The following is a 21436-nucleotide window of genomic DNA, read 5'->3' on the forward strand; positions in this document are numbered from 1 at the left end:
CTTGGAACCATTGGTAACATTGGAAGGTACTCCTACGCATCCGACGTCCGTCGAACGTGGCGCGTGAGCCACTTGAGTAACCTTGAGGGTATTCCGACGTGCGCGTTGCCGACTGCCAACTCTTGCAGTAAGTTCGGCTGTATCGTCGTCGTCGTCGTCGGCCATCGCCACTAGGTCCCTTCGCGATATGACACGTACCACAGAGCGTGGTTCTGGTTCGTTCTGGCACGATTACCCTTTAGAATCCCCGGAACGTTTTTCTTTTTTTACGTTTGTTTGGGTGTGATCCAAGTCAGGGAACGGAAGATGAAGAACAAGAAGCGGCACCGAAGGGGTAAGCCATAACAATTAACTGTAAAAACTGCGTGTTAGCAATCATCGGACGGGTTTAGACCCACTCTTGCAGCTTTTTGTTTATGTTTTGTTGCTGGTTGGTGCTGTGTCGTCGTCGTCGTTGGACGCATTGGGCGTATAGCTCCAATTACGTGAAGACGCGCTGGTGCGGTGGCAGAGGGCGAGAGGGTAGTTGTTGTTTGGAATGTGCGTTGACAGGGACTTTACTCGAGCCTTCGTGAGAGAGAGAGAGCGAGAAAAAAAAAGAACGATAAAGCAAGTCAAACCAAGCGCGGGATACCTCACGCACCATCAGCCGTGCCAGATAGCAAGGGAGAGGGAGGGAGAGAGAGAGAGAAATTGGTTAGCTTTAGCCAAAGCCACGAGAAACGTGCTTCCCTCCCCCCTCCCCTCCTTCATTCTTGTGTAACATTTTTTCCAAGGAATTTTGCGTACGTCAACCACCCTCAACTCTCCTCGCCGGTCGATAAGGGTGGGTGCCTCGGGGTGATATCCTACACAACGGAGCGATGGGGTGGAGGGGAGGTGTCCGTTTTGCTGCTCGATCGACCAGCAGCAGCATAATGTGTGGCAATCCCTTTCCTTCCCGTCCTTTGCCAACTAAACTACCCCTGCACACGCGCGCCACAAACCCTACTACTACAACCCTTACGTGCTGGCTCCGTGGCTGCATGGCAGCAGAAGAAATGATAATTTACTAGATTATCACCGGACTATTATTATATTGCATTATTGGTGGGAGGGTGGGGGGGGAGGGGGAAGGCTGCAGCACTGGATTGGCGTAACTACAGCCACTACATCAGCAGCACCACCACCACCACCCTTTGCATCCCCTAGTATCGGTTGCGGGGGTGCGTGATAGTGCGCGAGCGCGCGCGCGCGCACGTTTACTGTCGTCCGCGTCGTCGTCGTCGTCGTTCACTAGTGGAATGCACATATAGCAGTACTACGTGGACGATCTCTCGAGGCTCGTAGCCGCAACGCGCCCGTTGCCCGTTGTGGTTCTCGCTCTCCAGCGAGCGAGCGAAAAGCAGACAAAGCAGAAAACGAACGTGAAGGAGAAGAAGGGTGCACAGCAGCAGCAGCGTAGCAGCAGCAGCATCAGCATCAGCATCATGATCGTGTGGAGTGTGTGGTGGTGCGCACACGGAGATCACCACGGAATCCGCGAACGCGGACTGCAGGAAGGGGTGAGGAAGTAGGCAGAAGGTGGCTTTGTTTATGTGGCTGCATGATCGCTTAATATAAATAAAAAGGCAGTACATGCTGAGGATTGCTGGGGGACGGGAAGGGGGTGGTCGATTGATCTTTTCTTGGTTGTGCTGCGTGCGGGCGTGCGTGTGTGATTGCGGTGGTGGATGCCGTTTTCTTGGCCGCGACCAACGCGGACTGCATTCTCTCTTCCTGTCTCTCTAGACCTGAAGGCGTAGGATAGGGTGCTGAAGAAGTTGGGGTAGAGGGAATTTATGTAGCCTCTCTTCTTTTTCACACGCACGCACGCACGCACGCACGCATGTTGATGATGATGATGGCCCGTTATGTCGTGCATTCGCGTTGGCCAGCGGAAAGGCTGGACAACAATCTCTCTTTGTGTCAGCTTCCCCGCAGAAAAATCCCCTCCGGCCCGGTAAAATCACCCCACATCGGAGAGGGTGCTGCTGCCGGCGGAACAGCACCAGCAAACCACCAGCACACAAACCACGCACAAGCAAGAGAGCGCGCTTCTCGTGAGCCTGTTGAGCTCTGAGCTCACAGCAGAACAACATTTCCGGTGACACCATACACCACACACGCATGACGAAGCCGGGGAGGGAGGGAGGGATGGTGCGATGCGTAAATCGCCGCTGCTTACTTCTGCTTTCTGCCCCCCCCCCCCCCCTCCCCCACCGAGAAGTGGTTCTCCTACATTTGTTCCGTTTTCTCGCGGAACGGAGAGACAGGAAGAGCCTAGTAAGTAGGGTGTGTGTTTGTGTGTGTGTGTGTGTGCAAGCCAAGACATGAAAAGCGCGGGCACACACACGCGGGGGTTCTATTGCTCTCTGTTTAGCGTGTGTAGGCGTTGAATGCCGCTGCGCGCTCAAAGTCGTTACTACGGAAATCGTTAACGGGGGTTAACGGGAAAGGGATACAGAAGGAAAGGGGAAGAAGGGATGGGGGATGGGGGGTAGTTTGTTCGAGTTAGAGGTGCGCGCAAAACACACTTCTGCTGGTTGTGGTATTGTACACGCACATCGCCAAGATCAAGCGGCTGAAAGGAGGAAGCGCTGCCCACTGCCGACGCAGTTGCGTCTAGCACCCTAGTCCCCTAGGGGTTGCAAAACAAGGGATGCAAAATTTGGCGCTGAGAACCACTGGAACTCAACTGACACTGCATACAACGCACAGTCCAAAGAGGAAAAGAGAAGGAAAAGGGGGGGGGGGGGGGTCAGTCTTTTTCGCCCACTGTAAGGGGAGCCAGAGAGAGATGCCAGGTTTTTTGGGGGGAAGAGTGTCGGGGGTGTACTTAATTTGAATTTACTGTTGTTGTTGCTGCTGCTGTTGTTGCTGCTGCTGTTGTTGCTGCTGAGAGAGAGAGAGAGAGAGAGAGAGAGAGAGAGAGAGAGAGAGAGAGAGAGAGGGGGGGGGGCAGAAACAGAGAGACAGAGAGACAGAGAGACAGGAGACAGAGAGACAGAAAAACAGAGAGACTCGAGTGCGTGTTAGGCGGGCGATATTCTCCAACAAAAATTCCCTTCCCTATACCCTTTTTTCTTTACCTGAACGCCCCCCCCCCTTGGTGGTAGCAGCAACAGTAGCGCGCCCACGCGCCCAACGCCATGCCAAGCCTTGGTTGTTGGTGCGTTTCCTGGTTTCAGTTTCACAAGTTTCGATCCCTCCAATTCCTTCATCCCTCTCTCTCTCTCTCTTGCCCCCTCCCTCTGTCTCTGTCTCTTTCTCTGTGGTATTGAAATCTCGGTGGCTAGTGGAGTGTCATGTGCTGCTCTAGTTTTTTTTTTTATCCAGTTCATTACTCCGCATCAACCGGAGACTACCTTCAGGGGATGGTGGGGGATGGGGATGAAGGTGCATGTCCTAGTGTGGGGCGCCCTCACCCCCTCCCCTCTCTCCCGTTTCCCCGGGACCACGCGGCGACCGGCAACCGCCCAGCCACACATAGATCACATTCCTGTTGGAGCCCCCGGAGCCACACGCGCTGGTCGCGAGAAAACACATTTCACTTGGCTGCTGGTGCTGCTGCTGGTGCTGCTGCTGGTGCTGCTGCTGGTGCTACCCACCCACCCCTTTCAACCCTCTCTCTCTCTCCCTGACTACCGCATTCCAGCGTGTGTGTTCTCCGCCCAGCAGCAGCAGCACCAGATCTCGGACCTGTTTAGGGGGATGGCTGATAGGGAGGGGGTAGAAAAGGGTGCAGAATAGAGGGAAGAGGGAGGCGGGGATGGGTCTTTTGCCGCCTGCTCAAAACCTAGTGAGGAAGGTGGTGCAGCGCATTGGTGGCGCGCATCTGATTTCGGTGTGTCCAGGGTTGAAAGGTAACCTACCTGCGTCCGCCGCCGGCCACACCCTTAATGTGCATCCCCTTTCCTTCGTTCCTGCACTTGAGGAGCCCCAGATGATCATTAGAGACGTGCATGGCGAGGGGGGAGGGGGGGGGGGGGAGGCGCAAAGAAGAAGAATGGTTGCTGCTGCTGCTGCCCACCGCCGCTATGCAAATACCCCGATGCTACTGCTGCTGCTGCTGATGATGATGATGATGATGGTGGTGCTGTTGTGATGCCTATCTTGCCGCCAACTGCTGCTGCTGCTGCTGCAGCACTCGATTGTCAACATGTTCTGTGCGCCCCCGATTTCGAGACGCCGGGAAGAGGGTATGCGATGCGTAGCCAGATCCAGATATGCCCGGACCGCGACCGCGCGCGCGCGCGCGCCCTGTCTACACCTTTTTTTTGCGAGAGATGCGGCCAGCAGCAGCAGCAGCAGCTGATGGGCACTCGCAGATTATGCGAAGGTGTTGAGTGCAGCAGCAGCAGCAGCAGCAACAACTACAACGACGACGACGACGACGATGACAGTGCGCGGTGGAGCGGCTCGGTCTCGGATAACAAAATAACTGAGCCACCCAGCAACAACCGGGTCCCTCCAAACGCGCGCGCACCCCCTGTATGTGTGTGTGTGTGTGTGCAACTGTGGATTGTGATCAGATTTCCGATTCGCCGTGGTCGTCGTCGCACGACGCAGTCCGTGCGCTCGCGTCGACAGCTCTCTCGAGGACGGCCAATCGATGCCGATCATCGCGCCGCGCTGCGTGCAGAGAGGGATGAAGCACTAGAGGGAGGGGAGGGGGATGCGAGCGAGAGAGAGAAGGGATCAATTACCAGCGCACACGCACCACAACCAGCGGTCGGTGGTCGTGTGGTCCAAAAGGTTATCTGCCCGCACCGATCGCTCACGATTCTCGCGCGCCCGCGCGTCCAGCTTTACACCATCCCCCCTTTCTGCCGCTACCCCCGAATAGGGATAGGGTGGATTACTCCACCACCACCTCGTCGTCGTCGTCGTCATCGGATTCGTTGCCATGGATAGGAAGCAGAAATGCCGAGGCAGAGGATAGGATGAGAGGCAGCAGCAGCAGCAGCCACGGCGCGTTTGATTGTCGCTGCTCATCTTCAGAAGATGATTGGCTGACAGGGACTGTGCGCGTGACTCTGTGTGCGCTCTGTCCTGGTGAGGCTGTAACGGCGGCTAGCTGGAACAAAGGATCCGCTACCTGCTCCTGGACTCGATCTCTCCTTTGGTGGCGCGCTCGCTCGATGGCTCGCTCGCTCCACCATTACCACTCTGCGGACATGCGTAAACAAAACAAAATCAAAACAATGGCGCACATCCGGCTGTGCAGCGTTATTACCTGCCTGCCTGTACCTCCTGGGAGCGGTGATGATACGAACACACACAGCTAACTAACGCTCCTAACTAACGTTTCTCATCTCATCTCTCTCTCTCTCTCTTTACATGGTTTTTGCGTTTTGCGTGCGTCCCTATTCTCCACACACTCACTACCACGCCGACAGCAGCGTAAGCTGTCACCGACATGGGCAGTGATCATTACTGCTTGAGGTGGAACAATCATCAATCCAACCTTCTCGGGGTGTTCAGCCAGTTGCTTCAGGACGAGAGTCTGGTGGATGTCACACTCGCCTGCTCCGACGGTGCCACCATCCGAGCCCACAAGGTAAGTGCGCCCGCGTGCCTCAGTCTCGGCTCGTTTCGGCTTTTGTTTTGCTTCCTTCCCCTTCCCACCACCACTGTTCCTCCATTAGGTGTTTAGGTCGTCGTCGTCGGGAAGGGATAACAAAAAAAAAACACAAAAACCAGCGATCGCGACGACGCCCGCAACCCAGCGGGGTGAGGTTATGTTTTGTTGGTTTGTTGCTAGCCCCCCGGGTGTTTACCAGACTACCACGTCGCACCCTCGTATTCCCCCCCCCCCACCCCCCCCTCACTCCGTGAGTATCATCTTGCTTTGTCTCAGCGGGGGCGGCGGGAGGGAGGTTGGTGCTGGTGATTGGGTACCGGGGGCCCAGTACATCAACGATCACGACGGCGACGCTCTCTCTCTCTCTCTCTGCATCGTCCTCTCCTCTCGTCTTCGTTCGCGGGCAATTCGCGCGTTACAGGAGGGAGGGGAAGGGTGTGGAATGAGATCTCTTGCCCCCCTTGCCTTGTCCCTGGTGCCTGCCTGCCTGCAAGGATTCGATAATTTTTCTGACATTTTCCAACCCCGCCCCCCCTCCACCCCTCCCCACTGCGCAAATTTCCAGCATCCCTTTGCCTTCGATTTGCAGCGCAGCGCCATAGCGCACCGCACAAGTTCAAGGGGGGGAAGGGGGTGGTGGTGATGAGGGTGCAGTACAAGTGAACTATGCCGGCGGCAGCAGCGACAACAACAACACAACACAACACACCTCTATGCCTTGTTGTCCGGGGGACTATGCTATCTATGCTCGCCCCCGCCCCCCCGTTCGTAACCCTCCCCCGGGGTGGTGGGTGTTATGTTGCTGTCGTGTTCAATGCGCCCGCCCGCCCGCCCGCCCGCCCGCCCGCCGCTCGGTTCGCGGTTTTCCCATCTCCCAGTGCGTGGGAGTGCGTGGGATGGGAGGGGGTTGGTGAACCAACCTGAACCAGCGAGCGAGCGGTGGGTGGTGGTTGTGCGTACATGGTGGTGGTGCACACCAGGACCTCGCAAACGCACGCGGAGCATAATGTTCTCTCTGCTACGTACGCATAATCAACCCTTGCGCGGGGCAGGCAAGCACATCCCCCCGCCCCCCATCCCTGCCAACAAATGACCAACCCCGCACCCCCTTCGCACCCTTGAGTGCAAAGCGAGCGAAAAAGAGAGAGAAAAAGGCTCGCGCCTAGTTTAGAGCGAGAAAAACACGCGTTAGGGGTGGCAGGGGAGGCAGAAGAAGAAAAGGGGGTAGGAGATCGAGAGCTTTACCGGGATCATGTGCGCGGCGAGGTTATAAGTTCCCCCCCCCCCCCCTCTGCACGATCCGCTCCAATTGTGCTTTGTTTCTGTGCTGTAGCTTCAGAGCCGTCGTTGTTGTTGTTGTTGTTGTGCCCTCTCACCCCCAGAGGGCACAAGAGGAAGATGCTGCTGCTGCTGCTGCTCAGGATGATGATGATGATGATGGTGCTGGAGAGACAGTGTTCGGCCTTCCCATCTTCTTCTCCGCCCTCCCATCACTTTCGTGGGGCTCGGAAAACACCTCGCGGGGGTGGGCACGTCCCGAATAAGGGTGCGACGCGGCAGGGTGGGGGTGCACGTGGCGGGGGTAGTACAGACACACGGTGTACGCGTGCGCGCAACCGTCACCCGCGGCAACGTTAAGCACGCCTTACCTCCACCCCTCTCAACCCACCCACCCCACCCACTTACTCCACGACGACGACGACGACGACGTCGCGCCTCCTGTGGAAATTGTACTGGCAATCCATGGCTTAGGTCTGGTCATTTTGCCCCCTCTCGCCTTACACACACACACACACACACACACACACACACAGACATTTGGGGGTGGATGCGCATCCAGCATAGTTGCACTCTTTCTAGGCCCCGCGTCTCGCGGCGGTATTTTGCAAGAGCCTACCAGGGGTTAAGAAGGGCGGCTGCGAAGTGCACCACCACCACCACCACCACCCATCCTCTGCTTTGTTGGCGACGTTTAAAGTCTTGTTGTCTGTTCACGATTCTACCTCTCTCTCGCTCTCTCGCTCTCTCGTTCTCTCTCTCTCTCTTTCTCTCTATTTCTCTCTTTCTCTCTCTCTCTCTCTCTCTCTCTCTCTCTCTCTCTCTCTCTCTCTCTCTCTCTCTCTCTCTCCCGAGTGATTCCAACGCCAACGCACCCAGCAACAGCGTTTAAGCTGCGCTCCCGGCTATAGAGAGCGAGAGAGAGAGACAGAAAGAGAGGATGAATGTGTTAGATATCGCAAACTGCGCGCGCTGCTCTCGTGCGTGAACTAGGAATAGGAAAATAATTTATAACCGATCCCGCGCCCCCTTACACCCTCTCCCCCTCCCCTACCAACGACACACCGTCGCCAAGTGCACTAACACTGCAATCACACCGGGAGATCTTCCCCGTTTTTTTTGTTTTCCCGGAGGATGTGATGTGTCCAAACGTCGCCCGACATTTATTTGCAGCATCAGCAGCAGTTCGCGCGTGAACACACACACACACACACACACACATGGTGACGCCAAAGGTTAATTGATGGACTGAGCAGCAGCTACTGCTGGTCGCCAGATCTTGACCTCATCGAACGTGCGCGACCACACCGAGGCGTCGTCGCCGTCGCCGTCTTCGTCGTCATCCACGGCGCTGGCCAAAGGCATCATTTGCATTTTGCGTTCTCGCTGCTGCTGTTGACCTCTGCTACCTCTCTCTCTCTCTCTCTCTCTCTCTGTGTCTCTGTTTTGGCTCTGTTTGGCACACCTCGTCCGGACAACAACACACCACTTCAGGATAAGGCACACTACTAACTCCTCCTCCTCCACACTCGATAAGGTGCAGAGCGCGAGCCCCTCGGATGCGAGATGCTAATTGCCTCTGATTGTGTTGCACCCCCCCTTCCCTTCAGGGCAAAGTGGAGTAGTGTGTGACGCGATGCGACGCAACGCGCGCGCATCGCTTATCGTCATGGCATCATCGCCCGGGCAAAGGGTGCCACGGAGGGAGAGGTGTGGTTTATGGAAAATGGAGCAGTACGAGCAGTAGTTTGAAAGCTATGGGGGTATGGGGTGGATGGGAGGAGGAGGAATTCATTAGTTAACATCGCGCGAGCGCGCAAACATGACCAAACCTGGGGTGAGAGGCAGGACCCCTCCGCGCGTTGTAAGAATACGTCCAGCATGTCCAGATTCCTTGGGTAAAGGGTGACTGACGTCTGGCTGTAAAGCACCGGGGGTGGTGCATGGCTGTTGTCAGATCCTCTCTCTCTCTCTCTCTCTCTCTCTCTCTCTCTCTCTCTCTCTCTCTCTCTCTCTCTCTCTCTCTCTCTCTTTCTCTCTCGATCTCTCGTGCTGTCTCGTTGTCTGTCGGTATTGATGGCTTTGACATGTGCCGCGGCCACTGTTGTGTCGGCATCAGTGTTCAATTAATTAGCCAGACACCTTTAGGGGAGGGTGGGGGTGGCGTATGGCCATAGCCATCAGCTCGCTCATGGTCCCTGTCGGGGTACATCCCGCGCGCGCGCATCGCGCATTGTCAATGCTTCCAGCACTAGAGTCACTGTGTTGCTGCTCTTAGAGCCCTTAAAAGATTGACACCACTGCTTCGCTTGACCTTCGCTGTTATCCTGTTTCGTGTAGCTGTTCTAGGGTTTCCCTGGCGAGAGGGGAGGGAGTGACTCCAAAGCTCTGTGCTTGAGCTACTAAACCTCCATGCCTTCTTTGCACACGCACACACGCGCGCGCGCGCTGCGTGCGGATTAGTCACCACCACAATGCAAGAGAAGCGGAAATTCAAAATCATCCCCTAACCGAAGACGGTAACAAAACGCTCGCATACCGTGAATGGCCGGGGAGGGTTTGCGAATTCAAAGATTCACACCGCACACCCTCACTCACGCACCGACGCACTCGCATGTCAGAAAGGCGCGCGCGCGCACCATCACCACCACCACCGTCAGCATCCCCCAAATTGGTTGCTGCCCGAATGCCTTACGCACTGCACTCTCGATGGTGGTAGCGGCAACGAAGCGAAACCACCACAACCGAGCGAAGGGAGGGGGGGGAGCTACTGAAGTGACCTCTCGGTGGCCGGGAAGACACAGCGGTGGCGGCAAAGCGGGGCGAGGGATGGGGTGACTATCGAGATCACACGCGCACACTCTTAGAAGCTAGAAACAGACAAAGTCCAGGTGCTGTGATGGTGGTGGTGATGAAGGTGATGAAGGTGATGGAGGTTGCCAAAATTTTAGCAAACCCCCTCCTTCTTCATTCTTAGCCCCCTTACCCAAGGGGGGGTGTACGCACCCTCTGTTGACCGACGATGATGGTGGTGGTGGTGATGGTGGATAGAGCGTGCGGAGCGATCTCTCAGATCAGATCGAGTCGGTTCGAGGGACAACAACGATTCGTTGCTCGCTGTCATTCCTCTCTCTCTCTTTCTCTTTCTCTTCATCTCGCTCTTCCGGCGCGCCCCGCAATTCAACCCAAATTCTGGTTTCCCCTAAACACGCGGTGGTTTTGGCAGACGCAGGCTGTTGCGACCTTAAAATGCAAAATGTGAGAGAAAGAGAGAGAGAGTTAGACAGATAGAGGGGGAGAGAGATAGAGAAAGAGAGAAAGAGAGAGAGAGAGCGAGATAAGATAGGTTGAAGGGGGAAAGGATCACAAAACTAAGCAAAAACTTAATAAAAGAAAAGGGATCCTCTCCTCCACCAACCCCTTTCCTGCCCCCCTTTATTCATTAGAACAGAGCAGAACAGTGCGGTGGGGTGTAGCCACACTCTTGTCCACAGCTTTTGGTACCCAGGTAGCAACCAGCAACAACGACGAAAAAAAGGAACACAAAAAGAAGAGAAGAGAAGGAGGCAGCAATAGAAAGAAAAAGAAGAGGGGACGAAGAGTAAGCAAAGGAAGGAGAAGAAGGAAGAGACCTTGAAATGGGTTTTCTGTCGGATGTGCACGTGGTGTTGCGTACTGTGCGTGTGTGTGTGTGTCAGCAAAAAGAGCATGCACACCTACACACACACACACACACACGACATAGTCGCTGGCGACGATATTTGGCGCGCAAACGGAACACAAACTCCTAGTCGCCGCCGTTGGCCGACACAGTAGCAAACGCTACGGAAAAGTCTCTCTCTCTCTCTCTCGTCCGCGCTCTCTCCGCTATTGGCTAGTGCTCCTGACTGGCAGATCGACCCTCATCCCTCATCCCTCACCCCCGCACCCACGATCATAAGGATACTGGCGGGTTGTAGAGCGGAGGGAGGGGGATGGGGGGAGGGGGGGGCAGATTAGCATAAAATCATTTATCATACCCCCCGCCGTTATGCTGTGGCGGCGGCGGCGGCAACATGGCGATCGCGCAAAGTCTCTTTTTCCTAACGGTGATCGCGGTTCCAACGCCACCGCCGCCGCCGCTGCCACCCCTGCGGGCCATTGAACTTTTGCCGAGGCCGCCACCGCACGGCAAGAAACAACGCGCGCGCGAACAACCCCCCAAAGCGTGTGAATGTCAAGGTGACATTCGCAAAGGAGGAGACGCGGGGGGGGGGGGGGCGCAGGGAGCAAACAGAGCGGGTGTCACGCACGCACTCACGCACGCACGCAGACGCTTTCGCTGGTTATCGGCATGTGTGTGCGTGTCCGCACTGACCGTTGTAGAGATAAGGCATCGACTTCTCTTGCTTAAAGTTGGGCCAGGGTTCTAAGAAGCTCTCCTCCCCTCCTCTTTCCAAATCACCACCCCGTCCGTCCGGCCGCGCACCCACCCCGTCCCGACCCTCGTATTTCAAGGGGGCTCTCACAAATGACAGATGGACTGCTCGATCGCTCGATCGTGCTCCAGAAACAAGGGAACGGGGGCTGAGAGCGAAAAGCAGAAGTGATGCCTCCCCGGATGACGGGAGGGAGGGGGTGAGGGGTGCGCGAGGTTAAATTGATACGCAGCGTGTGATGTGTTGTCGTTCGCATTCTTCTCGCGTGCGCTCTCTCTCTCTCTCTCTTTCTCTTTATTTCTCTCTCTCTCTTTTTTCCTCTTTTCGCTCCCTTTCCTGCGTTCACGCACGCTCACGAACGTCCTCAGCGCTTCTTCTTTACGCGCGCTCTCTATCTCTCTCTCTCTCCCTCGCTCCCTCTCTTTCTATCTCGCGCCGGTGCGCTCTTTTCTGCTTCAGCTTGTTTAGAATTCTGGCGATTCGCGAGCCTCTCGAGTTCCTCCAGCTAGCGCTAGCCGGCCGGCCGGCCGAAGTTAGCTTAGAATGGCCGGGGGCTGGGTTGTAAAGGGGTATATAAGGGGAGGGGGATGGCGGGGTGGAAATTGATCAAATTTACGCGAGCTCGTGTATGTGTGATGTGTGTGCGTAACGTTGGAGGAAGAACGCAGCGCTGGAAATCGCGCACCGCACCTCCTTCATGCTGCTAGCTACCCCCCCTGGTCATCATCCCCTTCACACAATGACGGGCGGACTGTTCAGGACCACTCGGGATATCCTATAGGATCCTAGACCATCGCTGTGTGTGACTGTGTGTGAGTGTGTGGACTCTGATAGCAGAAACCGTTAGTGTTCTCCGGGGGCTTTTGGGTGGGGAGGGGTAGAGGGGTCAGAAGCCACATTTGCAACGGAAATAGCCTTCTGTTTTTTTTTCTTCCTCTTCTTCTGCTTGTCGCGCATTGTGGACCTTCGGAATGCGGGACTGGGGGATGCGATCGTCACCCCTCACCCCCACCCTTCACGGCCCTCATCTGTATGCGATCTCTGTGCTCCAGCCCGCGTACGCTACGCGTGCACGCGTATGTGTGCGTGTGGTTGCGTGCCCAAATTGTCTTCGTGCTATCGCCACGTTGCTGCTCCCTGCGCCCGCCATCCCCACCTCGCATACCGAACTAGGGGTGCGCGCGATGCGTCTCTGTTGCTTCGTTGGCGGGGTCCTGATCGGTCGGTCGGTCGGTTGGTCGGTCGGTTGTTCGGCATACAATCTTATCTCTCTCGAGCGCGGCGCGCGGCTATGATGCGTGTACACGGGGGAAGCGGGGGAAGCAACCCAGGGAGAGGAAAGAAAAGGGTGTGCACCCCCCTACCCCCCACCAAAGTAATGGCGATACGCAACCATACGAATGGGAGCGAGGGGTTAGTAGGTGTAGGGATTAGGCGAAGAATAGATGAGAGGAGGAATAGATTCGTCTGCGCATCCCCTTCCACCGTATCTCGCTATCTCTCTCTCTCTATCTTTTTTTTCTCTCTCTCTCTCTCTCCCTAATTCGCACATCATGCACACGCACCACCCCCCATTTCCCCCTTCCCTTGAGTACGATCACTGCCAGTATGGTATTTGGGAAGGGAAATGAAAAGAGGGGTTGGGGAGGAACGGGGATGATGAGGGGAAGGGTGTTTCGCGTTGCGTGCTCTCCGGCTGCCGGTTGCGTCGCCAGCTAACGCTAACGCGCTTCGCCAAATTTTGCATTCTATTCTATTTTACTCCTCCCCCCTTCCCCCTTTACTACCCTTCCGCCCGTTACACCCTCTTCCTCATCGGGCGTTCTCTTTATGTTTCCTTCATTCTTCGATCTTCGCTCGCTTCCAACAATGCGTGCTCCGTGTGTGTGTGCGCGCCTGAGAGAGAGAAAGAGAGAGAGAGACAGTGCGAATGGCGGGGGGGATTTCGGTTTTTGGCGCAAACCCCCTCCTCCCCCCCTGCACAACCCCTGCCGCGCATAGAGGAGCGTTGTTCTGTTGTTTTCGTTGAATTTTGCAAACCTCTTTGATCATCGTTCTAGTGCTCGAACACACACACACACAAACGCACACAGGCATCCTCTGCTTGTCTACACCGCTCATCCCCCCGCGCGCGCGCGCCTCCATGGTTATCACTTTTTTATCTTTTCTCTCTCTCTTCTTTCTCTTCTCTCTCTTCTCTCTCTCTCTCTCTCTCTCTGTCGTGTCTAGCCGCTTCCTTTGATAAGGTAGCCCATGTTAGTTGGTTCAGGTTTTTTTTTCCTGCGAATCAGATCCATCTCCTCGCCCCTCACCGCATCCCCCATTTCGTTCAACAACCCCCCTTCGCTTCTATTTTGCTTTGTTGCTGCTGCTTTAGTTGCGTAGACACACGGCGGCGGCGGCGATGCGCGCCATTTGGTGACGCAATTTGGGCCCATAAGCGAGAGAGAGAAAGAGCGAGAGAGAGAGAGAGAGAGCGTGCGCGTGTGTGTGTGTGAAAGGGAAGCAGAGGTCATTGACACCAGCGCGCTGCGTAAAGCTGCCTGCTGGATCTGCGTGAGCGAAGGGGTGGTGGGGAGGGGGTTGTGGGGAGGGGGTGGCGGGGGGACGGGACGAATGGTGAAACCTTGAACTCACTCGCCTTCGTTACCGGGCCTTCGCACCACTCCCCACACCCTCCCCTTTCCCTTCCACCTTCGACTAGTTAATCTATCAAAATTGCCAAATGGCGAATGGACGGCGACGACGCCATCGCTGCTGTCCCCCTGTTGGTCGGTGTCCGGGGTGTGGTGGGACATGATGGGTGTGTGTGTGTGTGTGCCGGCGTGTGGTGCGTTTGCTGCGGGAATGCCCGAATTCCCGATATCACCACCGAAGCAAGCGGCACACCAATTAGGGTTCCAGATTTTATTTTTTTGGGGGGGGATGATGATGGTGGGGGTGAGAGGAGAACCCTAGGCAACAATGGTGGCTGGCTGGCTGGCTGGCTGGCTGTTGCCTCCTTCACGCGATCTCCACCTAGCTTCTTCCTTTCTCTCTCTCTCTCTCTCTCTCTCTTTCTCTCTCTCTCTCTTTCTCTTTTTTTTCTTCGCTCTCTTTCTGTCTTCTTCTCTTTGTCGACTTTCTCTCCCTCTCGCTCTCTCTCTATCATCGGGCAACTTTAGAAGCTCCCCTCCCACCCCACCTTCCCGGACACGCACATCCTATTATTTCGTTCGCTCTGTCTCTCTCTCTCGCGTGCTCTACGCAGCAGGAGGGAGAAGATCGCAGATCTCGGTATAAAAGGTGCGTGCGAAAGTGCGTGCGGTGCGTAGCAGTCGTTGAGCGGTCCGCTGGAGCAGACACGCGCCATCATCCCCCTGGGCTCACTGGGATAGCGCCCGTGGGGCGTCGTCGCCTTCCTAAAACTCTGCCATCAACCAACCAACCAATGGAGAACAACCGCGCGACATCAGCGATATCAGCCCAGCAATAGCAGCAGCAGTGTTGCACATGTGTGTGTGTGCGTGCGTGTGTGTGTCAGAATATGGGAAGGTTGAAGTGAATTGTGACAATCGGAAATGAATCCTCGAATCATCTCTCCTGGCTTATAAATACTTCATCAGCAGCGAGGCCCCGTTGTTGGGGTAGCGGCTGGCTCCCCCCCCACAACCTGTGCATTCCTTCTCTACTGTATGTGCGTGTGTGTGTGTGTACAAACGCCGTGTGCTTCTTGAGTAGCGATGAAACTACATTTCGGACTCGAAGCTGCTGAGAAGAAGCCATTTGGCTAATCAGCCAATTGCTGTTATCCCTCTGAGGGGGTTGGGAGATGGAATAGGGGGTGCCCTTACCTCCCCTCCCCCTTACGCGCGCACAAACACACACATACGGAGCGAGAGAGAGAGAGAACGCACACGCAACGTAGCACATGCGTGTGTGCAGGAGGGTGCCTGTGAAGAGAGAAGTTTAGATAACGGGCGCGCCTGGGGTCAACAACTGGGCACGCAAAACGATGACGCGCGCAGTTTTCTTCTTTGTTCTGGCCTCCGTTTAGTAGTTGATGAGCTTGGTTCAAAGAACGAACTCTTCCGTTTTCCGTCGCAAATCGCGAGAAAAGTGTTCCCGGTCGAGAGATCATGCCGCTGATCAAGGTCGCAGGTGATCGTAGAGAGAGAGAGAGAGAGAGAGAGAGAGAGAGAGAGAGAGAGAGAGAGAGAGAGAGAAAGACCGAGAAGGTGCTCTACAACGCGTCCTTCCCACTCTTCACGTCAATTTTCGGCACTCACCGACGGCTTCACATCTTCCAAAAAGCGGTTGGTTCTACCACCACCACCACCACTACCACCAGATCGAATGGTTGGGCTCTCCCTGTGCCCATATCCTTCCGGTTTCCGGTTGTTCTTGGCAGCAGCAGCACCACTATGCAAGGCACACATGTGTGTGTTGTGTGTGTGCGTGTGTTTAGGGAAAGGGTTCGCTTTTATGGGGGGGGGGGGGGGGTTGCCTCGCGTTCTCGGCCGTTGCGTTGCCGTGTGTGGCAACTCTTGACGCACAGCAGCAGCCCCTTGAGCAACAGCGACGACAACGACGAACGCAGGAAAAAAGGAGGGGTGCTTTTTCGGAAGGCGCCGCCGCCGCCGCCGCCGCCGCCGCCGCGCTAAGAGAAGGGCGGCAGCCGAATTGCCAAATTGCGTGCGTGTGTGTGTGTGTGTGTGTGTGTGTGTGTGTGTGTGTGTGTGTGTGTGTGTGTGTGTGTGTGTGTGTGTGTGTGTGTGTGTGTGTGTGTGTGTGTGTGTGTGTGTGTGTGTGTGTGTGTGTGTGTGTGTGTGTGTGTGTGTGTGTGTGTGTGCTGTGACCGCCAAAAATTGTGCCAAAAAAGTAGGGACGAACGGAAAACAAAACCCAAAAAAAAAACACTGAGAATAAAGAATAGAACAGAGAAAAGGAGAGGGGAGAGGAGAGTAGAGGTTCCATGGAAAAAGGAGGAAGGAATGGAACGAAGAAACACAGACACCCCAGCTGCTGCTGCTGCTGCTGCTGCTGACGTGGCCCCTTACGTTCTTGCGCTTTCTTTCTCTCTCTCTCTTTCTCGTGTTTCGTGGTTTCTTTCTAATGGATCACCCTTCGCGTTGGTCGCGTCTCATGTCCTGGTGGTGTGACGCGCGCTCGCTTGTGTTGCGGGCGCGCGCAGCTGGTTGTGAGAAGTGGAAGGGTTTGGCGAGGAAGTAGGGGGGGATCGACCCCCTTTGCGAATTTGGAGATTTGGTTGGTCCTCGGCGTTCTCCGGTTCTGCTGCTGCTGCTGCTGCTGTTGATGGTCCTTCATGTTTTGCGTGTTCCCCCACTCCTTCCCCTCCTCCCTCCTCTCCTACCCTTGTCTAAGGTGGGCTCCCTCCGCTTCACGCGTCGCGTATCCCTTCCGTATACATTTTCACGCACCTTTTTTTTTGGGTAGTTTTTTGTGCGCGAAACGAGTAAGAAGAGAGGAGGAGGATGCACGAAGAGGAGAGGAGAGGAGAGGGTGTTTCGTGTTGCCGTTTGCCAGCATTCGGCGGCGGCAGCGGCGACTGGCCGTATTTCTATTTTTGCAACCTTTTCTTCTACGATTTCGTTTTCTTTTTTCTCTCAATTTTTTTTTAATCACTCTCCTGCACCCCAACCCTCCCCCCCCCCCTTTCCTTTCGGGGTTCGCCGTCTGGTTGGTGCGTACGAACTGAAGTCTTTCGTACCAGGCAACAGCAGAGCATTATATTTTATAAAAAAAAAAAACAAAATCGCACCCCAGCGCGCTCCCTTTAACAAACAACCCCCAAACATAGTGAATTCTTTCCTTCGGGTATCTGTGTGCGTGCATGTTGGTGTGGTGCGCGTGCGCGTGCGTGCATGCGTAGCCTGAACCCTGGCTATCTACTTGCTGAGAGAAGGTTGGGACGGAAGAGGAGTCCCCAAAACGAAATAAATACATTTACAAATTCCAAAACCATAAACCCCAATTCTTCGTAACTCATTTCGTCCGAGTGTATGTCTACGTGTGTATGTGTGTGTTTGCTAATTTTAAACAAAAACAACAACAATATTTCTCGTAACCAAGACATCGTCACAACATTTCTGGGATTTTTTTTTGTTTTTCTTTATTTTATACCACTACTCCTACCCGAAAACTACTTCCAGGAACAGCTCAAACACACACACACACACACACACACACACAAACGCATTCAAACATCGAAAAGGCTCTGAAAGTGTGCGAGTTCCGCCTGTTGTATGGACATCATGGAGGATGGATGAAGAAGGATCGCTAGGGAATCAATTAACAGAGAGAGAGAGAGAGAGAGAGAGAGAGAGAGAGAGAGATGGACAGAGAAAGAAAGAAAGAAAGAAAGAGACCAAGCGCACGCTGTTTGATGATGCCGCCACCGACAATGCCAACCTCGACGATGCATATGACCAGTTGGCAGGAGGTTGTAGGTTAGGTTAAAACTTTAAGGAGGATTTTATACCCCCTCCCCCTTCCTTAGGAGAATGCATTTCGCACGCAATCGGAACCGGGACCCGGGCGCGATAACAACGGGGCTGGTGGCCGCCATTTCCCGCTTAAGTGACTTGACTAGACGCTCGCCAATCATTTGTACAGAAGCAGAGTAGGGGTGGTTTGGTGGGGGAGGTTGAGGGTGGTTGAGCGTCTCACCCGTCACTCCTCTCTACTACAACACGCAGCGAGAGAGAGAGAGCAGAAGAGGAGGGCGCGTACTTTCCACCGAGGGCGTTCAATTAGGGGTCGGGGGGGGGGGGGGACTCGCGGTTGGCGCGCATTGACATGAACTTCCACATGCCCCCATCCCCGTTCCAGAAGAAGGATTGTAATGGACTGCGTTCGAGTTCCGAGTCCGAGTGTGGTGCGTGCACGACAAATCGCAAGCAATATCGCAGACAGGCAACGGTCCTACTGCTGCTGCTGCTGCTGCTGCTCCCGTTGCTGCTGCTGCTGTCAATCGTGGCCACGGTTCTCATTAATATTCGTTCGTCTCAACCCCAATTCCACCTCCCCCAAGGGGCACAAGAAGGACGTGCGTGCGAAGTGAGCTTGCACTTTCGAGTTCCGAGCCTCCTCCTTCCGAGCGGCTGCCGGCCTGGCGGTCCAAGATGAATCGTCGGAACATCCGTGCCTAGGTTGGTCAAGGGGGGTGTGGGTGGGGATGGCTATGATGCTATTTGCACTACATTAGTCCCTCTCTCCCCCCCTTCCCCCCGTTCCAGGACTTTTCTGCGCGTCGATGTCGAAGCCACTTACCTCTGATGACGAGGGCGGCGTGTGCGCGCCTCTGTGTGTGTGTGTGTGTGCGTATGTGTAGCGACAGGCGCTGTTCGCTGCTTGACACCGATCCCTCCCGTTCGAAGGCTGCGGACCGGACCGTGGGGTGGTGGATGGCTTAGGAACAACTTCATTAGTTTACTGTCAAGACAAGCGGCGGCCTTTCGAAATCAATCGGCCACTGTCCGAAGGGGAGGGGGAGGGGGTATGCCTGTGTGGTGGTCCGGTTTCAGCTTCCTGAATTTACATCCCTTTCACGCAATAATGATGCGCGCATCATCGTCATCATGTTGATGGGGGGGTGGGGATGTACTGCTGTGTACAAGGGTTGTACCGAACCTATAGCCTCTATGCTATAGTGGGGGGACCACCCCATCCCCATCCCCCAAAACGGGAACCAACCATCCAACGGGGGCCACTCCTGGAATTTCCTTGCTTCTAGCTTCTTAGCTTTTCCAATGCGACCACACCCTTCTTGTTCAACCCCCCACCCCTATCGGTGTGTGTGTGTGTGTGTATGAGTGGCCATTGCCTCCCGGGCCGTCATTAGGAAAAGATTGACGGACGGATAGTAAAGAAGACGGGCGGTTATCGAGAGACAGAGAGAGAGAGAGATGTAAGGTCAATTGAGTGTACGTGCAGGGGTGGGGGAGGGGGTGGATACCCTGGGGACATGCGTTGCACTTATCACCTGACGTCTGTCTGTCTGTGTGTGCGTGTGTGTGTGTGCGCAACTGACCTAGGCGTTGATGCAGCAGAGAGCTCGACGCACACACACACTCACACACACACACGCGCGAATTTTTGCATTGTGGGCGCGCTCGCGCTTTGAAATCATCTCCTGACCCTCACACTCTAGACACCCCCTTCCTCCCCCCCCCCCCCCCCCCGACGCCGATGGATGTGTCGATCAAGAATAGAATGTGGTGAGAAGAGGGTGGAGGGGGGGGTAGGGGGAGGAGAGACAGGAGTCTACTGATGGCGCTGCAAACCGCGGACGTGGACACGAATGACACAAAAGAATCAAACAACATCCACCCCCCTCTCCACATCACCCTCCCGGCATCATCATCATCATTAGGCGCGGGTGCGCAAGACGAAGTGACGAAGGGAGGTAGGGTGCAAGGGGATGGCGTTCAACTTCAAAACTACTTCTCACTTCAATCAGTCTAGAAAATAGAAGGTGGCAGGGGGAGGGCTACTGTTTCGGCTTAGCGACAACAATGTTGTTATACCCTAACAAGAGAAAGAGTGCGAGAGAGAGAGAGAGAGAGAGAGAAAGCGGGCATGGTGAGATGAGTGATGAGGTGTTTGACCTGATTTGATTCGAGTCGTCGCCTCTCATCTCTCGTCGAACACGTCGTTTGACAGACAGAATTTACACACTGCTGCTGCTGGTGCGCCATCCCGGCCAATCATGACGGCAGATCTCAATCTCTCCTCTTGTGTGTGTGTGTCTTATTTCAATAACCCCCATCCCCCCCATCCCTATGAGCGGACGAAGAGTGACCTGCTGTCGATGGAACAATGATAGATATTTGCTTGACAGATTGATCCCAAGCACCTTCACCTTCCATTCTCCCCCATGTCCAGAGAAACTTCACGTGTTTCTCCCGAAATGGATCCTGAGACTGGCGGCTGTACACTCACACACCCCTAAAATACGCACACCCCCCCCTGGAAGGGGATGGGGTTGTCAATCAAAATCGGACACACGCCGCTCCGCCGCGTCCACAGCTTTTGCACAAATCCGTCGCGCCAGGACGCTCCCCCCCCCCCCCCCCCCAGTCCTTGCGCGATGCGCTCCCTACGTGAGAAGACAGCTAGGGTGAAGGTGGGAGGGGGTAGTATTGTCGGGAAGCGCAGAGAAGATCGAGAATTTCTCCAAAGCTCTCTCAGGTGCCACTTCGACTTCGGTTTTGACGGCCAAAAACCCCCGCAATTCACATCAACTTTCCAAACCGTGTACAGAAAAGGGGTTGAGGGGAGGGGGTGGCAAGGGGAAACATGTAGCGCCGGCTCCTGCTGTGCGCGATAACGATGACGACGCGCGCAACGCGCGCCTATGTTATGGTGGAAGGGGAGCGCAAATGGTTCGGGGATAGTGTTCTGGATCTCGTGATAGCTCCTCTTCCTGTTCGCACCTCCGGTGGAAGAAGGATGGAGAAGGGATGGTAATGCTCCATCTTTTGCGCTACCCTGCGGGGTGCACTCTGCGGGGCAGCTTTTCCAAAGCTAGCGCTCCAGCTCGTGTGTCTAGTTTTGTTATTTTGTTGTGTGTGTGTGTGTGTGTGTGTGTGTGTGTGTGCGTGCGTGTGTCACCGGGCGGGGAGAATGAGGAATTAATTGAGCAGGTGTGCGTGCGATAGCCTCTAACATCCCCTTCCTGCGCTTCCCTTCCCTGGGCGCTCTCGGCTGCAGGAAAGATCGATCGTGTGGTGGTGCCTGATCGTAGAGGGTTGCAAAGGGGAGGGGGAGGGGGTGAGCCTCGGGCGAGGAAGGGCAATAGAACGGGTTGTGGTGAGCTTGCGAAACACTTCACCCCCTCGCCTCCCCCACGGGACCCCGCTCACTGTGTGGTGTGCAGGTCACGGCTGTCAAAGTTCGGAAAACAATCGCCTTTAGGCCTCCGGGGCGCACTCTGAGTATGCTCACCCCCTAACAACCCCCTCTCTATCCTGTCACTTGCTGCTTTAGCTCACCTCCCTGGTGGTGGCCTAAGGGTGGCCTTCGCAAGGGTGGATGATGGAGGATGGAGGGGGTAGGGGTTCTAATGCAGCAGCAATCCGCGTGCAATTGCAGACCTAGTAGAGGGGTTGTTGTTGGTTCGATCATTTCAACT

The 21436-nt window shown here is 55.3% G+C and overlaps 1 protein-coding gene across 8 annotated transcripts in view; it reads left to right on the plus strand.

Moving 5' to 3' along the window:
* The window catches only part of LOC125956109 (serine-rich adhesin for platelets-like), a 126841-nt gene that overhangs the window by 47535 nt on the left and 57870 nt on the right, over positions 1-21436 (plus strand). For 6 of the 8 annotated variants that reach the window (XM_049687705.1, XM_049687679.1, XM_049687671.1 and 3 more), the window contains one exon: positions 5421-5581. In XM_049687705.1, coding sequence (XP_049543662.1) covers positions 5441-5581 — 141 coding nt within the window. In that variant the 5' untranslated portion in view covers positions 5421-5440. The remainder of the gene's footprint in view (positions 1-5420; positions 5582-21436) is intronic. The other 2 variants (XM_049687688.1, XM_049687712.1) reach the window with 1 other exon arrangement.

This window comes from Anopheles darlingi, chromosome X (genome assembly GCF_943734745.1).
Source record: "Anopheles darlingi chromosome X, idAnoDarlMG_H_01, whole genome shotgun sequence".
Lineage (NCBI taxonomy): Eukaryota > Metazoa > Arthropoda > Insecta > Diptera > Culicidae > Anopheles > Anopheles darlingi.